This window comes from Chrysemys picta, chromosome 2, assembly GCF_011386835.1.
Source record: "Chrysemys picta bellii isolate R12L10 chromosome 2, ASM1138683v2, whole genome shotgun sequence".
NCBI lineage: Eukaryota > Metazoa > Chordata > Testudines > Emydidae > Chrysemys > Chrysemys picta.
The window spans coordinates 153,628,457-153,648,979 of record NC_088792.1 but is presented as its reverse complement, the minus strand read 5'-3'; the positions used below and the strand labels follow the sequence as shown (position 1 = coordinate 153,648,979).

Below are 20,523 nucleotides of genomic sequence, written 5' to 3'. Positions count from 1 at the left end.
AGTGCGGGGAAGGATGGTCCAGTGGTTAGAGTTCCAACCCAGGGCTTGTGTGATCCATGTTCCGTTCCCTGCTTGACCTTGGGCAAATCACTTAGTCTCCCCATGCCTCCGTTTCCTGCCAATAGAACAGGGATAATAGCAATTGCCTACCTGACAGCTTGTGAGGTGCTCAGTTACTGTGTATCTAAGATAGCCTACAAAATAGGGAATAATTGGGTTTGAGAGCAGCAGTGTTGTCGCTTCCTCAGTTTCTTTTTCTTGCCTGATTTACTGGGGGAAAGACATGTCCTCCTTTCCTTGCTGAGGATTGTCCTTCCATCCCAGCAAACAGTGTCTGGTTTAGGTAGGGTGTTGGTGTAAATACCTGACTCTCTCCAGAGACTCGGTTTAAATGAACTTGATACTTGCTTTTGATCTTTCCTCTCCTCCTTTCGTTTTGCCTCCCCTAGTCTCCAGTCCTGGCACGCGCACACTTCGTGAATGCAGCGTTAGTAGGGAAAGGTGCCTGACTCAGAGCCCCTGGAGCAATATTCCTCTGTCTGTAGACCTGCGACGTGCAGCCTCATTCCAGGCTTCCTTCGCACCCCTAAGCCAAATGTGACTCACCCCTGCCATGAAATGAGCCAGAAGTGAAGCATCTGTGGCAGATGGAGCGATCATTGGCTTTGAGTTATGTCTCGGTGGCCGTTGTAAAGATTTATTTTGGGGTTCAGACACGTCTGTTACGAACTGGATCCACGCCTGCCTAATTGTGTGGTGTAAGTGACCAAAACGCCCTCTGCATCAGATGGGAAGCTACAGTCCTCTTTGATGCTACTTCCATTGTGCAGTGACTAGGCAGAGTAACTGTAATTTCCACCTTTCTTTCCCCTGTGCTAGCCTTGCAAAGTTTTACTTGCCACTTGCCTGGGTGATTAATATTTTGATGTGTGAGTAAACGATCCTTTTCTTTTGCATTCTGGGTAAAGAGAGGGGAGTAGACTTCTTGCCTTTGCTGGTAAATTTTCATGGCAATTCAGCAACGCTGCTCCAGGCCTAGAGTAACTCTCCTGTCAGTGTAAACTGTGCAGAGGCAGACTCAGGATAAACTGTAGATCTATTTTTAACTCCTCCTTTCTGGTGATTAAGTGGAGGTGTTTCCTCTCAGCTAGCAAGCTCACTGTGAGTCATGAATCCCTAGGATGGGCTTCAACCTAGAAATGGAGCGGCACTTGCTGTTGAGAGCTGGGCTAGATTTCCAATGGTCCTAGCAACATGGGATATTTGTGAGGTGTCGGGGGCTGGTTAAAAACTGGGAGAGGGAGGTTAGGAGCTAAAGAGGGTTATCACGATACCCTAAAGCACTCAAACAACTTAACTGGCAGACAAACTGTATCTAAAGAGTGTCACTGTGTAAATGCAGCCACCTCTGGGTGGACGCAGCAGCTAATTAAGTACTCTGTGCCATTAAACAGGTAAGTGAAGAATACTCTGTAGTTGATATTACGTGGGAAGATCAGAGGTAGAATAAATGATTAGCTGTTGGCAGAAAACAGTCTAACCTGCATAGGGGTGATCATAATTGGCTATATGTCCTTTTTTAAAAAAAAAATTCCATTCTTTTAATTAACCGTTTTGCATCCGCGGTGCACATCATCCTCATGTTGCTGATTCTGTTCTGTAGCTGAAACAATCAAGAGATGCTGCAGTGATACGGCAGATGTAATGGAAAATCGAGAGGCATTTCCTACTACTGCACGATCTGATCTTGCTCTTTTTTTCTTTTCTCTTCCCACAAGGCTTCTGCATGTTTGTCCTGAGTCTGGTGAAAAAGCATTACCGTCTCCAGTTCTACATGGTAAGATTAAGTAAACGGCTTTGTTGCTCCGGAGCTATTAGCTTTGGGAGATGGAGGCTGTTTGCATATATGGTTTAGAAGAGCAGAAGCCTGTGAATGCTTCTGTGTCCCCTGGGTGTTGTGATACTGCTTAATGGAAAAGCTGTTCCTGGCAGCTTGAAGTATTTGGCATTTGGCTCTTGAACGGACTGATTTCCTTAGAAATGTGAATTCCATTGTCTGCATTTGCAGTGCATTTCTTAGTAACCCTTTCAGCTGTGCAAGCTAAGGTGATTGTACAAGGTTATTCAAACCTCATGCCTGGAGGGTGTTGGTGGAATCATCTGCAGGAGTTAGACTGGCCCCACCACAGTATAGTGATGCACAGATTGGCTACCTGTGTCCTTCATTGGGATGCTTTTGTTTCCTTCTGGATGCAGGATGTCAGACTAGATGGACCATCCCCAATATGGGGATTCTTATGTTCCAGGTCTCTAGTCAAAGTACACTAAGATGTATGGGATACGTGTGGGCTAAAGGGTACTTGGTCCAGGAATGTCAAACATCCTCCCACTTAGGTTCTGAATGGTAATGGAGATGTTGCTTTGCTCAACTCCGAAGTAGGGATGGGATACTATCTGCCATCTTTGTGTTTACATCATGCTGTTTCCGCCTGTGATGTACACAGACATAACCCACTCCAAACAGCCTACGGCAGAAACCAGACGCCGATGAATACTGTTACGAGAAATGTCTCTAGGCAAACTGGACTGCATGCTGTTTTCTCTTCCAGTTTGGTTGGACCCATGTGACTTTGCTAATTGTTGTTACCCAGTCGCACCTCATCATTCACAACCTGTTTGACGGAATGATCTGGTGAGTTGGTGCTTGTTACGTGTGACTTTGCTTTGTGTTGCATAGTGTATGCTCCTGATTTCTCCTTGCTAAAGTGCTTTTTACTAAAACTTTTAACCAACAAGCATAGGGATAGGATGTGCCTTCCATAAGGGACTACAACATGCTTTGCATAAGAAAGCCAAACAATGGGCCAGGCCCTTTTTGGATTGCTTTGCGCTGCTCAGTCAATGCAGAGCAGCCAGAAAGCCACTCTAAAGGGGCAGCTGCGTATTCCTCTGGCATTGAGAAGGCTCCCAGATGGCATAAAGCTAGTGTAGCTGCTTTTGTCATCCTAACTCGAATAGGGGGTGGGTGCAGAGAGCATGCACTCCAGCAGTCATGCTTGGTGAGGTGGTCCCTGGGACACAGCCGCTGCCAGTGTAACTTAAAGCAGCCACCAGGTCCAAGTGTTGGGAAGGGGGAGTGGTTGGAAGAGGGTAGAAAGGTGGCTTTTATAACCAGCCTCCTTTGGCAGTTTGTTGCCGCTGCTGCCCAGCGTGTGAGGTTAGTGCAATGGAGGATTCAGTCCAATATCCTTAATCACCTTGTTCCTTGTATCAGCAATAATGAAAGAACTTTACCGTGCTCGTAGTACACTGTACAGTGTGCAGTCTGGACCATTCTCAAGTGCTTTACAAACGGCAGAGCACCTGGCTCACCCCTGAAATGCAGCTGCTTCTGGGGTTAATCACGGTGATTAACAGCCCACTGCACATTAGAGCAAGCGCAGAACACAGCAAGGGGGAATTCATAGAACTGATCTGACAGCTGGTGAGGGCCTTGGGACGAATGACATTACAGCAAAAGCCCAGGAGTCAGTCTGACACGGTGTAGCCATATCAGACTTACCCAAGCGGGCACTACCTGAATGTGGGCAACATATTGCGGTTAAGCTTCAAATGACTCCTGTAGTTGTGCCCGTTATGAATGGCTTCTCTCTCCTTCCTTCTAGGTTCATTGTCCCGATTTCATGTGTGATCTGCAATGACATCATGGCCTATATGTTTGGGTTTTTCTTTGGCCGCACCCCGCTCATCAAGGTTTGTCAGCTCTGCAAAGCCCTGTCTTCAGGCTCTGTGTTGCTGTGGAGCCTTTGACCCAAGGTTGGAGACTCGATCAGGGTGGTGGAGCTCGCCTTTGCGTTTGGATCCCAGCCTCAAAACTTTCCACCCATCAGTCACTGTTTGAAAAGACCCTTGGTGAAGAATATGAAGGAAGACTTGCCAGGGCTTGTGTATCATTTGTGCTGTATTGCACCTCCTTAGATCCTGATCCAATGTCTACTGATCAGGCCCTTACTTAAGTTCTGTCCCCATCCCAAGCTCTGCATGCTAATGGTTAAAAGACACAGTTTCCTACAAAGGTTTAGTTTATTTACCTGGTGAAGTTCTTTGGGAGCATGGACTCTTCCTTGCATTGTACAGCGCAGTGTGGGCTTGCTGACTACATATCAGAGGAGGTAGTTTAGAAATAGCTCTTCTTTATTGCCGCATATGCAAGCTGGAGTTATTGAATATTTGACTTGAAAAAGCCAGTGAGAACTATTCTAGACTAAATTCACAGTCTGCATTGAGAACAGCTTTCCATAGTGATGAGAAAATGTCAAACTAAAGGTACCGAATAGTGTATTGTAATGAAAAGCTTCCTCTATATTAATTTTTTTCCTTATGGGTGAAACCATAAAAAGCTTAAGCTAACCTTTTCCAGGGATGCTGTTAATGAAGTGGGTTGAGTATCCTAGCAACTAATAAACATTCCCTTTATGGGCCTTTTATTTATTTTTTAATGGCTGAAATGAGGGTGTGTATGTTTCTATGTTTGACCAATAACCCGAAGTTGTAACATTTCAGATACGTACCTTGCTAAGATTATATTAAATGCTTTTAAATATAGTCAGACTGCAGTGTATTTTGGCCACTGCTCTGCCTGGGGGCTGCAAGGCCGGGTGATGTGCCTGCTTCTCCTTCATCTGGTAACTTGGCCTTGTCAGAGGTATTCCCCAATGGGCGAGTTAGGGTCAGACCGAGTGAGAGGATCTGTCCCATGATCTGCATGTACTGGCCTTTACCCAGTTGGAACTCATGAGCTGGGGATATTGATTGCCATTTAACTTCTGTGGGAGTTGGACATTGGCTTCGCAGAGCTATTTGGGGTGGACCTTGAGGGTATTTTTTAATATGTTCTCTTTCTTGTATCTGCAGCTTTCCCCAAAGAAGACCTGGGAGGGTTTTATTGGCGGGTTCTTTGCCACTGTTCTGTTTGGACTGCTGGTAGGTAGCACACCATGGCATTTAATTGGCTCTCTCTCCATAGTAAGACGCACCGGTGCAGTCTGCCTGCCACGGCTAAGGAATACACGTAAGCTTTGTGCTCTCTTCCACCCAAGTTGTCATCTGAAGTTTTACAGCGGGCTTTAAACTGACTTGTTCTGCCTTCCAGTGAGGACGACTCAAACCCACTGCTGAGAAATCGCTTCCTCTCAAGTGGGGCTTGATATTCTCAGACCTATAGCATCCAGACTCCATGGGATTTCCCAGTGCCACACATGCTGTACAGATAGAGGCCAGGGTGGCAGAGAAAGCAGTCTGCTCTGCTTGGACGCTAGTGATTTGGCCCTCGTGTTGTAGGCTTAGATTTTTCCTCTTGCCTACTACCACTGTGCATGCTGGAGATTGCAACATTTCAGTGGGTGCTGTCGTGCTGGCAAAGCATTTTGGGATCCTCTGAAGTGATTGCTCTGCTACACTTCTGTAGTATCTGCCTCAAGGTTGTGTGGGGAGCTCAGCGCTCTGGTCGCAGAATGTTATCCCCCTGGGACTTTTTGGGGGTGGGGAGAGGGGGATAAGGCCACATTTAATATCTGTGCAGTTGCATAAAGCCCAGAGAGAGCTGGGTAATTCAAATGAAGACTGAAAAGTTCAAGGACTGTCCCAATTTGTCAGGCTGTTGTGATCTGTTAAGGAAGGATTTCATTAATGCAAGTTGGCTGGATGGAGCTGTCTGCTCTGTCTTGATCATGCAGTTACTCTGATTGCTGCTTTCCGAGCTGATGTACATGAAAAGAAGCCGCTTACCATTCCTCTAGTCAACTTAATGCTTTGCAAGAGAGTAAGCTTCTTAATGAACCAAGGATGTGGCTGACTCGCAGCCCTGAATCTCAGCTCTCTCTCTCAGAGGATGTCATTCCTCCTTCCAGCGTTCAGGTGAATGGGTAAGGCTTGTATCAGAGCCATCTGATGAGGGGGATGCATGCCCAGATCTGAATTTTCTACTATTGGTGCATTGCCATATTTTAACATGTTGCAACATAAAAACAGATTGAAGGACATTTAGGAGGAAAAAACTAACATGCAGAAGTGGAGGGGAAGGAGAAAAAACGAGGATGCTTAGGAAGGGAGCAATCAAGGATGAGAAGGAGGGACAGCAATAAATATGAGGCCAAGAGAGACCATAGCAAAAACCCTTTCAGTAGCTGAGTGTGTAGGGAGAAATGACCAGAGCTGGGGAGGGAGTTGCACAGCCTAACGCCCACCCTCCCAATAACCAACCAAGCAAAGGTATGAATTTTAAGTTGCCTGTATCCTTAGTTTCTCTTGACATGCCTTTTCTGCTTCCCACAACCAAGCTGTCGTACTTGATGTCTGGATACCGGTGCTTCACCTGTCCCGTGGAATTCAATAATGACTCCAACAGCTTCACTGTGGATTGTGAGCCATCTGAGCTGTTCCAGCTACAAGAATATAATATCCCTCTGGTGATTCAGTCTGTCATTCGCTGGGTAGGACTCTGAATGTGCATTCTCAATGATGGATAGGTTGGCAATAGCTATTAAAAAGGGATGCATTAACTGGGCTGGAAATGCCCAGGAAGGACGGGATTAGTTTAAGGTACTACAAAGGAATGCAGCAAGGGGTAACTGCATGTAATTGACCAAGGAAAACTTCATATTCGGAGATGTTCCCCTAATAGCGAGACTGGTTAAACCATGGAATAATCTCCCAAGGGAAGTGGTGGAAGCCAGATTTCTTAAGTTATTTAAGACTGAATTGGACAGAGCCCAGGAGAACATACTGTAGGGAACAATCTTACCCTGATAGAGGTGGGGAGGTGGGCAAGAAAGGTCTCTTCCAGCTCGACTTTCTATGGAGCAAGAAAGGGCTCTGCATGCAAACGAAGTGATCTAGCAAAATAGAGAGAAGATTACAGGAGTACCTAGGCACTGCAATCATAGAACAGGACCCCACGGTGCTAGGCACTGTGTATACACAGAACAAATGCAATCCATGCCCCAAGCCGCTTACAACCCAAGTATGAGACAAGAGACAATAGATGGATACAGACAGACGGGGGAATACAAGGAAATAGTGACAAAATGGGCCAGATATATCCCTGGCTTTGCTCTGATGTCAAGCAGGGGTAAATTGTGGTACAGTATGCGTATGAGATTCGTCTTTGCAGAATTGGGTTTAAATAGAGGTGATCAACACCTTGGTCAAGATTTCTAAAAGCAACTACATATTTCGGGTGCCCAACTTGGAGTGCCTTGAAGGGGCCTGAGTTTGAGGGCAGATGCACAGCACTTTCTGAAAACCTGGCACCTCGAGTTGGCCTTCCAAAGTCACTAGTCACTTGAAAAGCTTGACCTTGGACTCCAGTAAGGCAGGGTTAGGATAGATTTCAATGGAGCACAATGCCTTTCTCTGATCCTTCTCCCACTTTGACCCTCCTTGTCTGCAGAAAACAGTCCGGATGTATCCCTTCCAGATCCACAGCATCGCCCTCTCCACCTTTGCATCCCTCATTGGGCCCTTTGGAGGATTCTTTGCTAGTGGGTTTAAGAGAGCCTTCAAAATCAAGGTAGTGTATGGGTAGCCCCCTTCCGCCAAAGTCAGGTATCAGACAGCAGGTGCATCTGAAGCTAGCACATTTGATTGTCACCACCGTAAACCATGCCCCAGGTCAGAGGATGGCGGGGTTGGAGGAGGCTTCTGCCCATATTGTGGGGAAAGAGGAGGGCTCTTCTCATGTGGAGTGGAGGGAGGAAAGATGGGTTAATAAAATACAACAGTGAAATGCTAAAATTAGCATTGATGCAACATTGAGGCTGAGAAACTGAGTACTTGCAGATCAGGAAATTCCACAAGCTGAAGCTTTCTCCAACACATTGCACATGCATAGGGTCCTTTATATGTAAATATAAACCTTTTATACCATAACATACAGGATGCTCAGTGGGGCAGGGTTTTAGATGATAAAACTTTAACCTCTTTGGAATTTCCTGCTCCTCAGTCCTGATATCATAGAATCATAGAGTATCCGGGTTGGAAGGGACCTCAGGAGGTCATCTAGTCCAACCCCCTGCTCAAAGCAGGACCAATCCCCAGACACATTTTTACCCCAGTTCCCTAAATGGCCCCCTCAAAGATTGAACTCACAACCCTGAATTTAGCAGGCCAATGCTCAAACCACTGAGCTTTCCCCCTCCACCCTAACGCTTGTTTGCAAGAAGTGTTGCTGGGTGAAAAAGTAATTTTGGGGACGGGGGATGAACCGCGTCCTTAGGCTGCGTTTAGTGCTATCGGCAGATGTTCTGGGAGAATGCGGTGTCATGCAGTGCGTTCACGCTACGTGTATGCAGTAAATGTGGATAACCGGTTTTTGGCATAGCTCAATGAAACTTTTATGATTGCACAGGACTTCGCCAACACAATCCCAGGGCACGGCGGGATCATGGATCGCTTTGACTGTCAGTACCTGATGGCTACCTTTGTCAACGTGTACATTGCAAGTTTTATCAGGTATTATTTATTGCTTCATGGCAGCACTTAGTGGCCGCAACTGAGCGACTCTGATGCCTTAAAATCTAAATACACAAGACATGGGGCAGGAGGGGAAAAAGCCTGGGAGATTGTGTCTCGCCCAAGGTCACACGGCAGGCAGGTGGCAGAGCCAGGAATAGCATCAGTGTTTCCTGAATTCCAGTCCTGTCTCCTATCCACTGATCCCTGCTTCCCTTCTCCTTTTGGGCTCACCAGAGCATATACTAAGGAATTACTCTTTCCCATTAGTTTGGGCCTTGGCAGATAGCTTTATAACGGAATGGAAAGGAAAACCACTGGTCTGGAGGGACATTTTGTTGTTTTGTTTGAATTTATGGGACCTTCTAATGGAGGAGGAGAATAATTTCTTCCATTGATTGGAAATTAAAGTCTCTATTTTACATTTCACTTCCTTGTGTCTCTTTCCTCACCTGTAAAATGGAGGTGGGGGAATGAGGCTAGTCCCCTTTGTGAAATGCTGAGGGATGGGGATACTGTTTAAGGATGCTCGAAGTTAGGCACGTGCTTTGCTGAATCTGAGCCCAGACGACCAGATCCTGGAGTTAGGATTCATTGCAAACAGTTCTTTCTTTGGTTTGTTGCAGGGGTCCTAACCCAAGCAAACTGATACAGCAGCTTTTAGCTCTACGGCCAGACCAGCAGGTCCACATCTTCAACACGTTAAAGGCGCACCTTGTTGATAAGGGTATGTTGGCCAGTTCTGAGGACGCATAGGCATCCAGGCAGTTGGAACAGGACTGAAAAAGAGGGCAAGTCCCTCAAGGAAATCCCAGCTCACCTGACTTAAGACAATAACAAGGCCTCGTTTCACTGTTGTTTTTTCCTTTCCTTGTAAATGTTCGCATTTGTGGGGCTCTGGGTTTTTTTATAATATGTATTTATATGGCTTTGGTTAAAATAAGCAAAGTGGAGCTTCTAGATGGAAAGGAATCAAGAACTGAAGGGACCGTAGGGCGAAGATGTCCTCTCGGATCTGCGTGGCAACTCTTGTCTTCAGTGTGTATGGGCAGAGCTTGACTTCACTACTCTTAGGGGATTTGTCGACGCTGGGATACATGCAAGCGTTTTTCTGCCCAGGTTCAGCTCCAGGAGTGTAAGCTCTAGTGAAGATGAGACACGGGCACTTTTACATCCGTATCCTCTAACCCTGCCAGGCTGTGTCTATACTAAGAAAATGGGAAGCCATGCAACTCTCAGTGGAATAGAGAGGACACTGGTAGTTCTTTTTGCAACCTTGTGTATCCCTGTATGTAGGCTAGGGAAATTGGGGACCTGTAATTATCCACCACTGGTAGCTGCATTGACGATGAATTTGAGTCTTCATTTCCCCTAGTATAGCCATAGCCTGGGTGTGCATAGAACTTCTTGCAGGTAGAGAACAGAAAGCTCAACAAATCTGAAAGAAATGTTTGCCCAAATCCTGCTACATAAGATCCACGCAAGAAGACCCATGCATACACTTCGACTTGCCATCTTTGTAGTACCTCCCACATTTCCCCCACTCCAGCAATTATTTAACAAAGTCGATTTTTAAACCCACATTTTTACTGTGCCATTTAAACAAAAATAGACCCAACTAATCTTTACAGCAGGGACAGGAATACAGAAGGGAATGTGAGAGGTTCAAGTTACATCAAATAACTTCCTTTAAAAAGCATTCCAGTTTTATTTAAGAAGTCCTACCAAGTAAGAACAAGCTTTTAAAAAAATTTGTTCACTTTTTCATGGCTTTTTTTCCACCCAGAGCATAACATACATATTTTTTTAAAAACATAAAAGCATGAAAACTTCTCTCAAGAGTAGGCAACACCACATCCTGATATTTTAGCTGTTTGGAGAGCTATCACTCACAGAACTTTATTTTCCCATTTGGAAGTCCAGAGGGCGTAGTACCCAGCTGGCTGTGCTGTTGGGGTTTTTATTTTCTGGTGTGGGGAGGGTTGGTTTTTTTTTTTTTTTTTTTTTTCGTTTTTTTCTTTCAGGGATCATGTCTGCCAATGATGTATTACTTGAGTTCTAGACATCATGCTGCTGAGTTGACCGTAGTCGGGATTGTGTGTCAGTCTGGGTTTGGTCAGCTTTCCAGGCTTCTCTCCTTTCTCCGTCACTGACTCCGTCTTGTTTTATGTATGTTGCACTTAACGTTTGGAAACGTGTAATTGTTTTCCAGGTATTTCCCTCTATTTCTTGACTTCAAACATACCATACTTTTTTTTTTTAAATAAAAACAAATAAATGGAAACGCCATCAGACTGACTTCAGAGGTTTCCAAGATTCAGAATGATAGCTTGTGATTTAACAGCACAAAAGTTCATTTTAGTTGTGGGTTGTATTAATATTGTCATGTATCAGGGAACTCTATTTTACTGTGACTTCTCTCCATAGTTTGTGGGTGAGCCAGGCTGTGATGAGAAATACATTTTACATATTTGTTGAACCTGGGGAACAATTAACAGGGAAAGATCATACAGAGATGCCGTTGTTAGTGTCTTGAAAGCAAGTCACTGTCCTAAGTCTTCAACGCAGATCTATATTTGAAGCTAGCTAACCTAGCCAGTGAAAATAAAGTACCTGAGATCATTCTGTATGCTTTTACTGCATAGTCTAATGCCACCACTGCTTCCACATACCTCTGGTGTATTTTTATCTTCATAGCAGCCACTTCCTCCTCTCCCTGTATTGCAGTTCCGGAGGGCAGAGAGTCACATCGGCGGTGCTACACAAACAAATATTTGATCAAAAGCAAAATGGTGCTGAGACGATATTAAGGTAGAGCCCAGGTGAGATGCAATGTAAGGATCTGACTCTGCACCATGCAAGACACCCTCAGCTTCCACTGAGGATGCTCGGCAAATTGGATGACTTGGCTCTGTTTCTGTGGTCCCAACTCAGGGTAATGTTGAAGCATTTTTGCTTAATTTTTAAGCAGATGCTTTCCTGAACTGTAGGCTTAGAGCCAGTGTCGTGTCTACTGAAATCCATCAGAGTCTTGACTTTGACTTAAAGGCATTAAATTCAGGCCCTTAATTTGGTTTCAAAGGCGATTTAGGAGGTTGTTTTTAAACGTTTCCTCCCTTAGGACTTTTTGGGGGGTTTAATCACCTGGCAAAACAAAAGCTGCTGCTATTTTGGATACTTCTTGTCTGATACCCCAATATCTGCCAGAATTCCGGCACCCTAAACTGTGTTTGAGCAGATGTTCATGAACAAGTTATCAAGCGAACCTACAGTACTGTGTAATAAATGTGATTACAGTGTATTGATCTATAGAAAAAGAACACTGTCACCTGTTTTCATGTGAGAATTTGGTCTTCCCCCTTCATCTGTTCTACATCTTCATACTTTTTTACAATTATTAGGCATACTTTTTTTTTTTTTGAGGAAGCTTATGATTTTAAACTATAGGATTTGGGTTTTCTTCATGTTGGACTTTTTTAATGCTGATTGTGAACACTGGAGGGCATTGTGGGTTCTTGAGTGTCTGCATACTTGTAGGAGATAGGAATAGCCATCCACATATCTAATTAAAAGCTTTCTGAACTAGGCTGAGTACAGTTTTTCAAACCTGGGTTCATACATTTCCTCTACTTCTGCCCCTCCTCAACCTTGAAGTAAAGTCAAACGAACCTTCAAACCTGTCAGGAATCCTGATAAATTAATTCTATATGTAAAGGCACTCATAAGTGCTGTTACTTGTCAGTGTCCTGTGTTTGACTGCTCTTACTCAGTCGCATGGCTCATTGGACGTGTACAATACTTACACTGGTTTAACATCCAAGGGACTATGGGATAACACCCTGTGTTTGCTGGTCAGAAAGTTACGTACCAGAAGGATAGAATCCTCCTCTGTTTTGCATAGCTCCGTGGTGCAGCCTGTCTTCATTGCACGAATCCATTGGTTTATTAAAAGCCCTATATTTCTCCTCCCCCCTCCGCCCCTTATATGCAGCAGAGCTCTGTAGTTTGGATCATAGTAGAAATTGGCTGTGAAACAGGTTTACCAACCAGAGAATTTCAGCCTGTGCACAGTAGCTGCACTGCAACATACTGAATGTAGGTTTATACATTCACTAGCTTCTAAGCAATGACATTCTTAACCCTCTAAATGCTGGTAGTTTGTCCTAAGTGGTTCAAATTGGCCATTCCAAAATGAGAGGTCACTTTTGGAAATTTGGGGAGTAAGTGACTCATCTAAGGCTACAGAGGAGGTAGTAGTTAATGTGTGATCCAGAGATTAAAAACCTTGGAGTTGCAGGGTTTGGGTTCTGGCCTGCATAAGGAAGGATTTGAGCCAAAGACTTTAATTTTGCCTCATGTCAACAAAATCAGGGTGTAAATCTGAATATTAAGAGTGCACTTTGGAGTCCATCAACTTCAACATGTATATCTGTGTATGTTGTGCAGGTGACTAGGTCCTTCCCTGAAATATTTTTTTAAACTTGGTCCTAACATAGCTTTTGTGAGGCCTTAGATTTAGTGACTTTGTGTAGCTAGCGCTCACGAAACACACTGCCAACAACAGAGCTGCCTTGGCAAGATTTTCATAAAGGCGCTCACCAGAACTTTCTCCTATAGCTGAAATGCATGAAATCAAGACCCCTGCAAGTTACCTGCATGCTGTGGTAGCTGCTTTGTGAGCACTGTTAGGTTAAAGGAAAGGCCCTCTGGGCTTGCTCTACAAGGAGACAAACTGCAAAAGCAAAGTTGCTGGTGTGTCAGAACAAGTGGTTGAGGAACAGATTCAATAGCTATGTGGTTTTCTGAGTTAAGAGGAAGGTAATGTTCCTCATTCTGGGTCTCTGAATTAACCCAAAGCTGTTAAAGGGTGAAGCTTCCTTGCTGTCTTGTTTAGAGCTCTACAAATGGGCTGGTTCTGAAACTACCTGCTAGCAAGGTCAAATGAAATGGCCGAAAGCCATTTAAAGGGCTTTTTTAGAATGCTCTAATAAGTGAGGGGAATGCTGGAGACTGAGGCCCTGATCCTGCAACTGGTTGCACAGGGGGACCCATTGCACCCACAAGCAGAGCCAGGGGCCTAAAATCCTCTGCTTGGAGAGAGGTGTCTCCATAGATGATAGTGGGTAGGTACTCAGCTATGTTACAAGCCGTTAAGGTTAGAGGATGCTACGTGGTCAGCGATGGTGAGTGGAGGTGACAATGAAGGCAGTTGCTGGGGAGTACTAGCTGAAATGGGAAGGTAACAAGGGATGACTAGTCCTTCTGAGTGCATATTGATGAGTTGACCAAGTTCAGTTGCACATCCTTTTAAAAATTCCTTGATATTCTTTGAGCTAAATGAAAATATAAGCAAGCCATGAATGAGCACAGCAGCTGGAATCAAATGTCTTCAGGTATTAGTTTTGATGAGCATAGTATCCAGTTGTCTCTTTTTTGCTTAAATCCATTTAATCCCCAATAAATGCCCTGTGTGCCAGGCTCATTTTTGCCATGGGTGGTGCATATGGCAAGGGTACTTAGTTTGGTTTTGCTGTCTTTTGTTAGTACGATCTATCTTTCCATTCAGAGACTTCATAATTAGCAAACCTCACTCCTTGAATAGTGGGATAGAACTGCATTACTGCCTGTATGCATTGGGTTCTCCTCTAATCTGAAATGTGAGCAGATATTGCTCTTTTACGTTAAAACCCTAGCTCTCAAGTGAGGGAATGGTTGATTATGGCATGTGTTGGCTTATCAGAATAGAGCCAGGGAGCTGGAGTTTCAGTTTGTAGTCAGGAGATTTATTGGCTGAACGCTGAACTTCAATGCCATATAGATGGTGGTTTCTCCCCTTGCCTAGGAAATGCAGAATAATACAGGAAAGCAGTAGGGGGCTGTTGAAGGTTCATCATGTCCTGAGGGTAGAGCACAATAGCTTTTCCATTAAAGGCCTGAAATAAAATAGGGCAAGTTTGGTAAATGTTAGCAGTGTTTAAAATGCTTGAATACTGATTGGGGCAAATGCCTACAGATAGGCTGACTTTGGTTCTAAGCAGCCACACGCTGGTTGCCAATCTCTTTGGAAGCTTGGAGCAGTTTAGCTGGCGTTTCCAACTGGAAACTGACTTCTCCAACCCCAGTTGCAGCCCGAGTTATGCTGTGGATTAGACACAGCTTGAATAGAAGGCCAGGAGTGGCCCAGAATGCACAGCAGAGAGCCTCATTACCACCCAGGTTCTGGTAGGCTTACTCGGGTTGAGTGGTTCCTTACTCCACAGTAGTATCTTTCCTGTGTGCACTCCCCTGGATTTAATTAGGATTACTCAGAGTGAGTATAATCTGCAGAATCTAGCTCCTGTTTGATTGAAAGGGGGATTTTTGCCATTGACTTCAGTGGGGAATCCTACAGCACCACAGAAACCTGAAGCACCAGTAAGTACATTGCAGAGGCCTTTGGGAATTGTTGTTGATTTCACATGGCTCAGGGCAGGTCTCCTAGTTTGCTGCATGCATTGGACTCCCACAAGCACGAATGCCAAGGCAGTCACTGTATACAAAGAGGGGAGAATTCTCCATCTTCCTGCAAAAATCTTTTTCCTGCTAGTTCTGTACACTTGGAAAATAGATGTAACCATGCAAAAAACCATCCATGGTGGTCGTCAAGACTTGGTGGGGGAGACAACCATTTTAAAATTGGAGTCCGCATGCATCTGTCATCATGAGGTCCTCCCGCCACCTGTAGCCAACCCCAGAGTTACATTTTTGTACCACAGTAATTTCCCTGAGTTACTGTTCCCCAGCTCTGATGTGTCCTCTGCAATCTGCTTACTTCTCTGTGCATCGTTTTTGATCGATGTTTTAAGCAATACGTGTAGACTTGCCTTTATTTGATTGAATGTCAGAATGTGATATATTGTATATTTTAAAGTATTTACCCTATTTATATACTGTATGTTACTGTTAAATAAATATGTAAGTTCCATTATCTGTGGCAAAGTTATTAACACTGGCAGAGGAAGGAGCTCTCTTTAATGGTGCCTTAAATGCCACTGGTGTATTGTAGCAGTCAAGGAAAAATGTAATCGCTAATCCTTGGAGGGGTGGGATAACCTCTGCTTTGTGCTGGTAACTAAGATCCCATCTGTTTCAAACCTTCTCCTGTAATTGTTATTTATAAGAGGGATCCAAGCTTCTCGTCCCTAAATGTCCCCAGCGATCGGACACTTAATATTCTTTCCAAAAATGAGCTCTAACTCTGGATGTTTTTATCCACTTAAGCCTCATACATCAGGATCTCCCAACTATTAGAGATCAAGATGAAACCTAATGTGGGGGCAGATTATCCCTCATCTGCCTGCCATGGTGTTCTTGCCACCTGCCTCTGAAGCATCTTGTATTGGCTGCTTCCAGAGCCACAAATGCTGCACTAGATGGACCCTGGGTTTCATCCAGTGTGATGGTTTGTGTCTGCCCCCAGACTCCTAACAGATTTTCTTTTCCAGAAGCACTGAGCAGTCACAGCTGCCATTGACTTCAGTGAGAAGCTGGGAGTGGGCGACAGGGGATGGATCACTTGATTACCTGTTCTGTTCATTCCCTCTGGGGCACCTGGCATTGGCCACTGTCAGAAGACAGGACACTGAGCTAAATGGACCTTTGGTCTGACCCTGTATGGCCGTTCTTATGTTGCACAGAATTTGGTCATCATTAACGTCCCTGCCAGGGCTTGTATTTTCCCACCCGGCTGTGGTTTTCATTGCTGACTAGATTGACTCATTGTTTAACTCGAGACCTTTGCAGGGGTTCCATGCAACCCCCTGCAAACTCACTCCAAAAAGCACCCTGAAGTAGCAGGAGCTGCAAAGGGAGACAAGGCAGTGTCACTAATGCTGTCTCAGGGAGAGAACCAGCACTTTCCGCTGGGGATGTTGGCTCTCCTCAAGCACACTATTAGAGGGGCCTAAATCCTTTTCTTGCCTCCTAATCCTCCATGCCAACCATGGGTAGCCAGGCTTGACACTGGAGGGCACCTGTAGGCATGGGTTAAATTCTGTGTTGTATGCCAGAGGCACCGACTAAGATCATGGGGTCCAACAGACAGTCCCTGCCCAGATAGCTTAGGCCCAGATCTTCAAAGGTGCTTAACTCCCATTGAAATCCGTGGAAGTTAGGGGCCTAAATACCTTTCAGGATCAAGGCCTTACACTGTAACTAGACTAGACAGATAAACAGAAATAATCTCTCCCCTCCCCCCCATACACACTTTATAGAGGAGGAACTGGAGCACAGCTATTGTCACAGAGCTGGAAACATCTCAGATCTCCTGAGAGCCAGTGTCTTAACTACCCAACCAGCCATCCTCCCTGAAAGCAATCCCATTTCCGTCCCCCACCCCACACAACTTTTCCTGTAGTCCTGAGGGTGCAACAGATCCATCCCCTAAGAGGCAATAGCTGGTGAATCTGTGTAACAGCCCGTTCACTGGCCTACTGCACAAAGCACCTCTTGCTGAGTGTGGAGTTAGCTCCCTGAGCCCAGGATGTGGCAGACAGGGTTTGTGGGCTCCTGCATTGTGGCTTTTTGTCATCCGTTTTTACCAAAAAAATTCCCAGGTTTTTTTGTTTTTTTTCCAAAAAAAAAACAAAAACCCCACACACTTTAAACCAGTTTTCACCTGACTTTTGCACCATTCACGTACATGAAAATAGTGATTATGGTGAAAAAGAAATTCAATTAGGTAGATGTTTGTGGAGAAGTATGTGTAAATACCAGGCTGTCTGGTAAAGTAAAGCACTGTAGTGGAACAGGGGTCCTCAACCTTTCCTCTGGAGGCCTCCCGAACATGCTATAAAAATTCTATGGCCGACCTGTGCTGCCACAACTGTTTTGCTGCATATCCAGTGGATTAAAAGCCGCTGGCATTGGGGCGGTAGCAGGCAGTGCAGTTGTCCAGGGCCCCACGCCACAGGGGGCCCCTGCGAAGCTAAGTTGCTTGGGTTTCAGCTTCAGGCGTGGATGGTGGGGCTCAGGTTTTGGCTTTCTGCCCTGGTCCCTAGCAAGTCTAAGGCCGGCCCCCTCTCTGGTTTATTTTGGCTGACGCCCCTGAAACCTGCTCATGGCCCCCCCGTTGAGAACCACTGTAGTGGAAGACAGACACACACACACACGTATACATATTGTTAATGTACATTCATGAACTAAACCACAGCATTAAACAGCTTTTATTTTCTGTATGTATTTTTCTCTTGCTTTTTTTCATCCTGCTATTTATTCAGAAATCTGTGGAATTTTTGTGCACCAATTTTCTTCCATTTTTTTATATTTGTAATAAACGGAGATGCTTGGGAAATTTTAAAATAAAACCAAAAATGAAGTGCCTTGAGTAAGCTGCAGCTGTTGCATTTTAGGTGGGGACTGCAAACATCTGCATTTCCAGTAATATAATGTATATACATAATATGCAGAGTCTGAGTTGTGATCTTGTTTAATTTCACAAGCCAACATCACTTCCCACTTTGTTGCAGCTGAGAGAAGTTAGTGGCAACCCACCTACCAGTTAACACATTTAAGAAATCCATTGCGTATTAAAGAGAGGCTCTGTACAAGTCCTGCCATACCTCAGAGGCTGAAGGTTTAGCTACAGGGGAAACTGGCCAGAACAGCTGTACCATGTGAGTGGCTGGAATATGTTCACATAGGGAGTTAATCTGGAATAGCTACAGTTCTTTAAATGCACAGTTTAGAGGACCTTTATTCCAGAATAACATCTGTAAACAAGACCTATTGGTTTGTCAGTATAGCGAGGCCAGTTCAGCTCACTTGCAACTGGTGTAAAGATGGCAAGTCGGTCAGAATTTTTTGATCATGAGATTCCATTTAAACTTCTTAAACCCCAGAGCGCACAATGGCCCCAAGACAGTTTTGGTGCAGCGGATACAGGGCTGGGCTAAGACACTTGGCTTCTAGTCCTCTCTCTGCCACTGGCCTGCTGTGTGCCCTGGATAAGTGACTGACCTCCCTGTGCCTCAGTTTCCCCCATCTGTAACATGGAGATAACCTACCTTCATAAAGTGCCTCAGGCTGTGTGGAAGAACACAGCTAAGTTACTTTGGTAATGCTTCAGAGGGGTAGCTGTGTTTAGTCTGAATCTGTAAAAAGCAACAGAGGGTCCTCTGGCACCTTTAAGACTAACAGAAGTATTGGGAGCATAAGCTTTCGTGGGTAAGAACCTCACTTCTTGCATCTGAAGAAGTGAGGTTCTTACCCACGAAAGCTTATGCTCCCAATACTTCTGTTAGTCTTAAAGGTGTCACAGGACCCTCTGTGGTAATGCTGGGTCTTAGGCTGGCCAGCTAGACCTAGAGGGTGGTTGCATAAGTCCTAACTTGTTACTTTAAGAAATGCAATTTGTTTCCCTCCTCCGCCACCCCCCATTTATGCTGTTTACATGCCATTCCATTTGCCCCATTAAACTAGACTGGACTGTCTCAGGATTCTGTGCTGCTGTCTATCACCACAGTCTCTAAGCACCTTCCTTATGCACAAACATTCGGGTTGTGTGTTCAAATCGCAACAGATCCCCTCCTTTTGCACGGTGACGTAAGTGATTTTCTTCTGCTTTCACACAGGAGATGGTGCAAGATGTATGAGAAACAAACGTCTGACCCAAGCTTATGTTGCAGCTGTTCCACTAGTAAAAGACATTGTCTCTTCTGCTAAAAATGGCTGCATTGCGCAATACAGTATTCATCAGGTCTCAGAAGTGATTGTATTTCATTAACTCTGAAATTTAAATTAAAAACCCGCTAAATTTCTGAATGATGACATTTGGCTGCACACGCTGTATCGCTCGCACAATGCAGCTATGCAATTATGCTGACTTACTAGAGGAGAGGCTAATTAACCACCAAGCTAATTCATACATGGCCCTTAATTTACAATGGATGAAGTCATTCTATGTAAAGTACCTTGAGAGCCCGGGTCATGTAATATCTCACACTGCCATGTGTTTAACCCTCACCCTGGGAGATTAAATAAAACCCCCGTGGGGTAGGGCAGTGCTGTGATCCCTGTTTTACCGATGTGGAAACAGAGAGAGAGAGAGACTTAAGGGCTGTGCCCAGGGTCACACAGGAAATCTGTGGCAGAGTAGGGAATTTTGAACCTCGGTCTATTGAGTCCTAGTCTAATTCTCCCCGCCCCCACCCACCTGTCCCATTCGCAAATGAATCATAACACTGCGTGAGGGACTTTTTCCCTTCCTCTAAATACATCTTTAGAAAACGGCAGCACTTCCTTTATTAGCTTGCTGCCCATTCCCTCCAGTGCAAGCTTATGGCTGTGTACTGGTCTGGTTACCCTAATTTGTACAGGGTGCTTTTCATCTTCAAGGGGTCGTGCTAATGAAGCCTCCTACCAGCCAGGAAGTGGGTACATGGGAGCACCTCATGAGTCAGTGACGGCGGACACGTTAGCGGAAAGGCCAGCTCTCAGCCGGTGTAAATTAGCCGAGATTCATAGCGTTCAATGCCACTCTGTTGAGTTGCACCAGGCGAGGCTCTGGTGGGTTTGAGGGCAGGTAGTATTAGGAGCATAGGTCTAGTTTGATTTCTCTATTTTTTGGGGTGGGGGCTCCAGACAGGCCAACGGGGCCATGCGGGGGGGGGGGGGGGCAAATTCCATGCCTGCCTGAGTTTGGGAGGGGAAACTCTCCCCCCTATTCCTCTCCCAAACTACGTCGAGGTGTTCGGAGCTGGGATTACAACCTAGAACTCTGGCTCTTATTTCATGGTTGAAAGAAAAGAATGCTAGAAAAGAATTCTAATGGAGACACAGCACTGTTGTTTTTACCACAATGTAGTTAGGGGAGGTTAAACCCCCTCTACGGTGGACGCAACTATCGTGTTTTCACTACATTTTTATAGGCTGTCTATGGTCCTGATACGGCTCCCACCATTATCCCTATTTTACAGATGGGGACCTGAAGCACAGAGAGGCTAATTGCCTTCCCCAGAATCACACAGGCAGGCT

At 45.1% G+C, this 20,523-nt stretch overlaps 1 protein-coding gene across 1 annotated transcript in view; it reads left to right on the top strand.

Moving 5' to 3' along the window:
* The window catches only part of CDS2 (CDP-diacylglycerol synthase 2), a 44,458-nt gene extending 28,983 nt beyond the window's left edge, over positions 1–15,475 (top strand). Inside the window, exons 6-13 of the mRNA XM_005285194.5 lie at positions 1,779–1,837; positions 2,610–2,692; positions 3,666–3,753; positions 4,915–4,983; positions 6,339–6,491; positions 7,451–7,570; positions 8,408–8,511; positions 9,138–15,475. Of these exons, the coding sequence (XP_005285251.2) occupies positions 1,779–1,837; positions 2,610–2,692; positions 3,666–3,753; positions 4,915–4,983; positions 6,339–6,491; positions 7,451–7,570; positions 8,408–8,511; positions 9,138–9,267 (806 nt within the window). The 3' untranslated portion in view covers positions 9,268–15,475. The remainder of the gene's footprint in view (positions 1–1,778; positions 1,838–2,609; positions 2,693–3,665; positions 3,754–4,914; positions 4,984–6,338; positions 6,492–7,450; positions 7,571–8,407; positions 8,512–9,137) is intronic.
* Positions 15,476–20,523: the final 5,048 nt, after the last annotated feature.